Genomic DNA, 9,222 nt, shown 5'->3' with positions numbered 1-9,222 from the left:
CTTAAACCTTATTATTAAAATAAAAATAAATGTAAAAAATACTAAAAAAAGGGTATAATAGTATAGGGACCAAACAAACAATTTTCACCAAATCAGTAATTACTCTTTTATTAATAAACAAAAAATCAATCAATGTATTCTGACACATTACATATGAGACAGAACTTACAAAGAGTTGAAACAACTAACACATATACTACATGTTGGTATCTTTTTTTAAGAAAATAAATCTCAAATGTGAGTAATTTATAGAGCGACAGATTCAAACTCAATACTTCCTTCTACTAGTATTTAACCATTTGAACAAAAACCTTAAAAACATATCACCCGTTGACATTCCTACAACTCTTTCTGATTTCTCCTCTAAATCCTGTCAAGGGACTAATGTTTCCCATCTTAACCATTGACTTCGCAAACTGCATGAAAAACATGTCTTCATCTGCAGCATACTCCTTCACAAGCTTCATAGTCTCTTCGTTTTCAGTAAACAAAATCTGATCAGAACTCAACACCCCTTTTGACTCCATCAAATTCTTGTAGTAGCCATTGTCAAACTTTGTTGGGGTCACATTATCAAGAAAAAACAGGTTCTCATCACCACCCGATTGCGGACAGTTTGCACGCAGCTGAGCAGCAAACAATTGGTCGTTCTGCTCCTTATTGTTATACAGCCTTTGCTTGAAGCTGCCACACCTTGCGTTTCCTATTGTATGACTCCCTGAAATTAACACAAAGAGTTAGCCATTTTCTTGAACTATAACCTAAACTTTCTTGAAAACATTGAAAAGTACCCGAAAGTGCTACAAGATCGATAATGTCAAGACCCTTGAGCTTGAATTTGGTGAGAATGGTTTGGAAAGTGTTGTTTGGAGCTGGAATATTGTGGTTAGACCCACGCAAACTTGCACCCAATGAGTCTCTTCTTCCAGCTGGAACTTCCCAGCTGGGTCCACCACTCTGTACATGATAAACGTTTATGGCCCTATTTTTTTATTTTTTTTATCAACAATAACTAGATATATAGATGATGTTTACATTTTTTATAGCAAACGACATCGTTCAAATGAAGGATGTCAAAGTTGTAGAAAGTTATGGGAAATTCTTATTTTTCAATGTATCTTAGTTATGATTTTTTTTGTGTTAAGTATAAAAGTTAAAAAGAATTATTCATAGGGTAGGTACCAGAACGGTAGAATCTCTGGCTGCCAGAGCCAAGATATCTGCACAGGAGACGGTCTGTGGACAGACTGTCTCCAATGCAGCTTTGATCTCATCGATGATTTCAAATCCACGAACTGAGTTGCGGTTGGGGCCAGACCCTTTCTCACTAATTATGTTGCGGCTACCACCATCGTCTAATAATATTGATGCGTCACAACCCTACATAAGATCATCATCAACAACATTAACATTCTAAAATGTCATGTGTAATTTTAACATGAAAAATGAATATATATCGTATGAGATAACTTTTTTAGAGAGGTTAACTGACTAAGCCCTACTCTATTCCTAAATCTACACATTTTGTCTTCGTTGAGACTGAAACCCTAGTCGAGAGGCACCAATATAACAACACATGATATTGCTTATAATTTCACAAACCTTAACGAAGCAATCATGGAAATGAAGCCTGAGTAAAGAAGCAGCCATGCGAGCGTCTTGTGCAACGGCTTGTGCTACTATGGAGTGAACTATATTGGTGGCTTGTGGGCATGATTGATCATAGAACTGTGGGTAGAGGTAACCTCCATTGGTGATCTTAGAGAAACAAATGGGAGTTAGAGCCATGAAGAAACACATGGCCATGGCCATGGCCATGCTTGATGAGGGAGCCATTTTTCTGATTCTAGTGGAGATTAGTATGCTTGGTGGAGGTCTTGGTTTGGCTTGTGATGGATGTAGTATCCTGGCTATATGTATTACTTATACACAATGGTGGGGTTGGGTGGTTAAGAAAAAGGATAGAGGAAAATCTAAACACTTGTTAAAAAAATCTCATATTTTAGTAGTTAATATAAGAAAACGAAAGTATTGGGCTGAAGACTTGGTTGACATGGACCCGGTGAAAATGTATTCTACAAGACAGTGATACTAAAGCTCAAAAGTAAAAGTCATTTTATTCACTTTTGGAATCATATTCTAAAGGGATATAATGTAGATAAACATGATTGCAAAAATGTGTTTATAATTTTCGATTGTTTTAATAGTTAAAAGTGGGATATATAATATAACCTACTACTACGTAGTAGCTATCAAATAATTTTAAGGCGCGCTTTGTCAATAAAAATGGAGTGGCTGAATCCTAGGCGAAGCTTGTATTGTTGTGGAATTAGGTCAACTATTACACAAATGCTTCTTCAATCATCAGCCTTTTCCAAAACTGCTATCATCATTTGCACACCATGCATTGTAATATGTACATTTAAAACTTTTGGACTTTTGGTTGCAAAGAAAACATAGGTTGTGACAGCGTGTGTTGTCATTTGTGATTTGACTTTATGTTTTTGTATTAGATTCCACCATGTGATTCATGGCACCTTCAAATTGCTTCAATATGAGTTGGTACATAGGCATCAACCCTCTTGTTCCTTTATGCGTTTTGGTAATTTTTTGTTAGATATGATTTTTTTTAACAGCCATATTATTAGAGACCACAAGGCTAGCAAATAACTAGCCAAGAAAAAATTACAGGGGATTATAGCCATCAATCGTAACTTTGTACTTGGAATTACAACTATTGTACCAAAGAAAAAAACAAATAATAATACTATCAACGATCTCACATTTCCACATGTTTCACGACTCAAAAATAACGTCAATTATGTATTTCCAAAGCATCCAACTAGTCGTAATACCCACCACTTCAAGTCTTTCCAATCTCCAAGTTTATCTGATTGATCCGAAAAAGAGCCCTCATGTAATGCGGCTAAAAGTTTTTGCAATTGAACTTCTTCAATACCCTCCACTGCCACTACCACAAACCATTCACCAATCTATCAACTACTCGTCATTTATCATCAATCTCCGGTTGAAAGAGACCACAAAAACGATCCCGGTTGATTACCTTACCACGAATCAAGCCAAAACTTAGCCTTATCACCCCTACAGACAAAATAGACACGACAGAGTATGGGACAATATTGCGGTCGTGAAGATCAAGCATAACGCCAACAATCTTAGCCCACGTGCCAAACTCGTTACACTGCTCCAAAATTTTAATAACGCTCATGATGGCCTTAAAAAGGGACATAAAGTAAATTCCTAAACGCTCGAGCACCGACTTAGTTGAAGTCAAATGCCCCAACCTGTAACGCCCGTAGATTCGGGCTAGTCAATTTAGAAATAATAGGGATCGAAAACGATTTTTCGATAAAAGATTATTTAGAATAAATAATCTTAACCAAGTTGTAGAATACATCTCAAGGGTTCCGTACATATAAAGAACGCTGAAATCCTAGTTATAACGAAAAAGTTATGGTCCGTCGAAGTTTTACAGCAAAACCGGCACGACACCGGGAGACGTAAATAGTGAATTTACGATGGAGGACTTTTTAGCCTTAGAAATCTAAACAAAAGTTGTAGTATACGTTAAACCCAGAACATACAAAAAAAGAACTCCCAAATCTGACTTCGTATGAGGAAGTTATGAATTTTCTAAGATTTGACTTAGTAGGGCACAGCTCGAAACTCAAATTTTAGATCGAGCGGTTTTTGGCCTATGCGACCTAAATAAGAATTGAAGATCTCATTAATAGGAACTCAATGGTAAAAAGAGAGACGAAAACAGAGTCTGTATGTAGAAGTTATGAATTTTACGCGGACAGTATAATCTCCTCGTACTGTTAAATTTAAGATCGGTCGAGAATTAGCCGATGGAGTCAAAATGAAAGTTGTAGATATTATTTTTACCTACGCTTGGATATAAACAACGTCAAAACGGAACTCATATGTGAAAGTTATGGATTTTAGAAGTTTGAAATGTGTTGTGTGAAGATGGGTGACGTGACACAATCTTGATCATTGCTTTCTCCCCAAGTCTTGCCACCAGATGGTGACATGTGGCACCAACTTCAGCCATATTTCATCCTATAAATAGAACCTCTCTCATCCTCATTTTCTTCACATTTTTCTCATTCTTTCTTCTCTTTACTCTCTCTCTAGAACCTCTCTCTAGCCCCGAAACCCCCCGAAAAGCCTAGGGAACCTCCCTAGTACGAGGCGGAAGCCCCGGAGTGCTCGACGGCTCTGAGAAGAAGAGTTTTTTTTGGCTCGGGAACGCTACTCCAAGCAAAGCCCAGTTTTCTATAAAACCCGTTGTAAGTGAGTTACGTCTACGCTATTTTTAATATAACTTTTATTTAATTATAGTAACGTTATTAGGAACTTATAATAAATACTTGGGCTATTATTATGGGTTATATAAGTATTGTTTGACGCTTATATAATAGTAATAATATCTAGACTATTAATTAGTTTCGGCAAATAATAGACTATACTCTAGTGGTAATAATACTAGGTTTCGTCGAAGGAAAATATTTTTAAGAAGCGAAGCGCTGTCTGAGTTCGGAATCACCACCTTTTCAAGTGAGTGCATGGTCCCTTTCATCTTATACATAGATATGAAGTATTTAATATAAATTACGTGTTATGTGTGCATATTGTCTGAATACTTGTTGTCTATGTTGGGTAAAATATTTTTATACACGTTTTAAATGATTTAAACTGTATATGTATTTTATATCTACAAAATGTGTTGGGTAAAACATGGGTAGATGTAATAGTTGTTGTGTGACCAAATAAAATAATGAGAGGCCTCGATATAGATGTTATTGATGATCCAGTCATCTAGCGGAGTATAGATGACGACCACAGACTATTCTAGACAGTCCAGTAGAACGCTAGCAGGCTCGCAACATGTAGGTGTTTATTTGAATTGTGTGCTCACCAGCAGTACTCCATCCCCCACATGGTTGCCTTATTTGACATGAATTGTTGAGGAACCCCCGAAGCATGTGTTGTCACCCCGATGAAAGTCCTTAGACTAGGTCTCTTGTGTTAGATGTTTTAGGGATGTAAAGTGAGGATAACGGGAACGGGTAATCGGGTTTGTTTGGTTTGATAAAGTTAATAAACTTATTTATCGTCGGTTGAAAACCCTATGTACTCACCAGATTTTCCAACCTGACCTACTCAGTTTATTTATATCATAGGTGTTGATATGAAGTCACATTACACTCAGAGATTAAGGAGATATAAATCACTAGTGATAATGAATGTAAGTTCGGTTTATGCTTATGTTTATGTATTGACGATGACATCGCAAATGTTTTAAAATGAATAAAAATACTTTTCTTTGGAAATGCTTTGATAACACATTTATCATGTTTTACTGGGAACAAATTCCGCAACATTTTTATTAAAAGAGATACTTTGATTTTTATAAAGCATAAACAAAATCGGTCTTTTCTGGCCGTGAAAATGGGGATGTCACAGTTGGTATCAAAGCATTAGTTTAAGCGAACTAGGAATATGGATTTATTTCTAGACTTAAACTTAGAATGCTAAGCAAGGATTGTGAGGAATGTGTCTAATAAAATTTAGGTAAAGCACCTGAATAGACACAAACACTAGCTAATTTAGGGAAAATGCCTAACATGCTTTTATGTGCTAAATGATTTATGATATGCATTGTATGATCGGATCTATGGTATGTTTCCGACCGGATCTGGAAACTTTATGTGTTCAGATTTCTAAATGTTTAATTACGGTATTAAAACTGGCATATAACTTTTTGGAGAAATAGGGAGAATTACACGTCGATCGTAAATAAAATCTTTCCTATCTTAATTCTCGTCATTGCACACCGAACGTCTGATTTGGTATATAGATCGAAATGGAAAGAACCCGTAGTGGAGCCGGGAATGCAAATGGGAACAGGAATCAACCACCAGTGATTGAACAAATACCTATTGTAGCAGATGCTCCTGAGCCAATTACAATGGCCATAGTACAAGCCATGATACGGGCTATGTTGGCTGAATAACGGGAAGAGATGAGTCAGACATTGCATGAAAATAGGGACGAAGCTACAATGCCAGTTGAACAGCCCGAATTGAACGATGGGCAGTCAGAAGGAGGGAGCTACAGTGGGACCGTTGGTCAAGCCATTCCACCAATAGTTCAACAAAACAACCAGTATGACGGAGTCAAAAGGAATGAATGCAAGTACAAGGATTTTCTGACTTGCAAGCCATTGACTTTCACTAGAAAAGAAGATCCGATCGAAGTCATGGATTGGATATTGGAGATCGAGTTAGCTTTCATGACATGTGGTTGCAGAGGCAAGTTATAGACCACCTTTGCAGTACGACAATTCCAAGGAGGTGATGTGCGCTGGTGGAATACCCTGGGGAAGACTCTGAGCCCCAATGAGCTCCTGCAACTGACATGGGCAGAGTTTTGGTGCAGTTCAAACGCAAGTACTGCTCCGTCCAAAATCTGCTCGAGCTAGAGAACCAATTCCTAACCTTAAAGAAAGGAAGCATGTCAATTGATGAATACACCAACAACTTCACAGAGAAGACAGAGTTCGCCTTGCGTCTTGTTCCAGATGAGCTGACGAAAATCGACAAGTACACAAAGGGACTTCCATGGGAGTACACGGTGCCAGTGCGTTAGGTACCTACTCTGGAGGCATCTATCTGGACTGCCAAGTATGTGGAGGATATGATTAAGGGAAGAGTTGCCAACAAGATTGAAGTTGGCGAAAAGAGGAAGTTTGAGGGGTCTGCGAGGCCCAATAAGAAGATCAAGTCTGGTTCAAAGGAGTTTAGCGGAGGAGGAAACAAAGTGAAATGGTGCGAGAAGTGTAAGAAGAAGAACTTCGGGAAACGTAGCGAGGAAGTGACTTGCTACAAGTGTGGGAAGACCGGACATTATGCCAACGAGTGCACCGCCAGCAAAAGGGTGTGTTATGAATGCCGTGAAGAAGGGCATATTGCTAAGGATTACCCGAAGAAGAAAGAGGCGGCAAGACCAAACATTCCTCCGAAACTGAAGGCAAGAGCGTTCCATATGATCCTTGACGAAGAAGATGGAAATGAAAGGGATCGGGAATGAGGATCTATGAAGTAGTCGTGTAAATAGTACCACGTGGTGTAGCCTATTAGAGGCATAGTATAGGTTGAACTTGAACACCTATGTAATCGTTTCAAGGAATAATATAAAATCTTTGTTTTGTTATCGAATGTGTCAAGTTGTTATGTGATTTTCTTGTATGGTGACTTTGGTGAACTGCGATATAATACTTGGGACGAGTATGAGTAGGTGTGAAAGGTAGTAGAGGCCTATACTACCAGAAGCACAAGAATCACGCTTGGATCAGGGAAAGTCACAAGGTTACCAAGAAGCTAGTAATTGATACCGTTTTATTCAAATATATGGTTACCATCGTTTCGGTAATGACTAAGAGGATGATTGTTATTCCGACCCTAGTGGTCATATTGAATTAAGTTTGACTACGATAAGTATGTTACATGGTTCAGAGAACCAAATTTGATGTAGCATCTGACTTAAGCCGGAAGATTGAAATAAAAGATAATCAAAGCGATCGGTAGAGGTATCACGATAGTTGCTTGTAGGTAGAAATGCTACCTTTTAAGATGTGATTAGAACATGAAGAAATGTATAGTCTATTATGGAAGACTCTAAGAGACCCGAGTCTAAGCGTGGGAACATACGATGATCATGAGATGAGTGTCTACCATATTTTAGATACGAGCACTACTTTATTTTAGGAAATATGCCTAAAATGTTTTTATGTGCTAAATGCTATATGTTTGCCATATATGCTATTATTTGTGCGGATCTGTGGTCTGTTGCTGACCGGATCTGGAAACCTTATGTGTTTAGCATTCTAAGTGTATGACTATGATATTAGAACTAGCGTGTAAACGCTTCGGAGAGATAAGGATGATTTAGATATCTATCATGAGTAAAGATCTAAATTCGCCTAATTTGGTGTATAGATCAAAATGGCAAGAACCCAAAGTGGATCTGGAAATGTGAATAGGAATCAGCAACCCCAACCCCAAGTGATTGAGTAGGTGCCGATAGTAGAAGCTGCACCAGAACCAATCACAATGGCTGGAGTACAAGCCATGATTCAGAAAACGATGGTTGAAAAAAGTGATGAAATGAGACAACTATTGCTGAACAACAGGAGTGAACCTGAAATGCCTGTAGAACAACCTGAACTAAATGAAGGACAGTCAGAGGAAGGAAATAATAGCCATATTGTCAGTCAAACGGAACCCACAGTGCCAGAAATGAATAACTCGGAGAGGGAAATCAATAGAGATGGGCGTATGTATAAGAATTTCTTGGGTGCCAAACCACCAAGTCTTTCCGGAAGCCCAAAGCCTGTAGAGATTATGGTCTGGATCTCCGAAATGGAGATGCGTGACAACCCGAACCTTTTTCCGTTACCGTTAGCCGATTTTCGTTAATAAAATTTGAATTTTATTGGGTTTCCGTCAAATTCCTTTGATTTGGAAAAATCATTTAGTTATATATAATTGAATTTTATATACAATTCGGAACCAAAATCGCGCGAAAAACCCAAGTTTTCATTGAAAAATCAAAAGTTTTCAGCCTAAGTGATGTTCACGACCGTAAACCTATTTACGGTCGTACACCCGTTTACGGCCAGTGACAAGTGGCCCTCACCACCGACCATAGAACCCCCTATAAATATGAGCATCTACCCCTCATTTACTTTTTTTTTGCCGAAAACTCCCTCATTCTCTCTCTAACCTCTCAACCGTAAACACCAAAAACACCCTCTTTTCTTCTGAAAATCATCAAGAATAACCTTTGGAGGTTGTTTTGGAACATCTAAAACGTGTTTTTCATCGAATCCAACATCATTGTTCTTGAGTTTAAGGTCGTACACCCTTCAAATCTTCAAAGACCGCAAACTATTTAAGGTCGTAAACCCTTCAAACATTCATAATTCCTTCAAGAACACAGTTCACGGCCGTAAACCCTTCAAGAGGTTGTTCACGGCTGTAAACACCCTTCACGGCCGCAAACTCCTTCACACCATGAATCTTGGCCGCAAACCCACTTTTCCACCTCGATCGAGTCTCGGTAACATTCGTAAAGCAACAACAAGTGTTTTCCAACACTATAATAAATGGTTTCACTAATAAAATACAATTA

General features: G+C 38.1%; 1 protein-coding gene across 1 annotated transcript; it reads right to left on the bottom strand.

The window, feature by feature from the left end:
• Positions 1 to 261: 261 nt before the first annotated feature.
• Positions 262 to 1,958, bottom strand: LOC145097299 (peroxidase 72-like). The gene is made up of 4 exons (XM_079034837.1): positions 1,603 to 1,958; positions 1,183 to 1,380; positions 792 to 957; positions 262 to 718 (listed from the first exon to the last, which is right to left on the bottom strand). Exons 1-4 carry the CDS (start codon positions 1,834 to 1,836, stop codon positions 324 to 326), a joined length of 993 nt encoding a protein of 330 aa, XP_078890963.1. The 5' UTR covers positions 1,837 to 1,958; the 3' UTR covers positions 262 to 323.
• Between the last annotated feature and the right edge of the window lie 7,264 nt (positions 1,959 to 9,222).

This window comes from Lactuca serriola, chromosome 4 (assembly GCF_051521515.1).
Source record: "Lactuca serriola cultivar US96UC23 chromosome 4, Lser_US96UC23_V15, whole genome shotgun sequence".
NCBI lineage: Eukaryota > Viridiplantae > Streptophyta > Magnoliopsida > Asterales > Asteraceae > Lactuca > Lactuca serriola.
Note: the sequence above shows the minus strand (reverse complement) of the source record. Positions and strands in the feature narration are given on the sequence as shown.

Excerpts from the sequence above, each read along its gene's own strand:
- LOC145097299 (XM_079034837.1), bottom strand. The coding sequence starts at position 1,836 with ATGGCTCCCTCATCAAGCATGGCCATGGCCATGGCCATGTGTTTCTTC. Across the intron at positions 1,381-1,602 it reads TCCATGATTGCTTCGTTAAG|GGTTGTGACGCATCAATATT; the intron begins GTTTGTGAAATT and ends GATCTTATGTAG. Across the intron at positions 719-791 it reads CGATCTTGTAGCACTTTCGG|GGAGTCATACAATAGGAAAC; the intron begins GTACTTTTCAAT and ends TGTTAATTTCAG.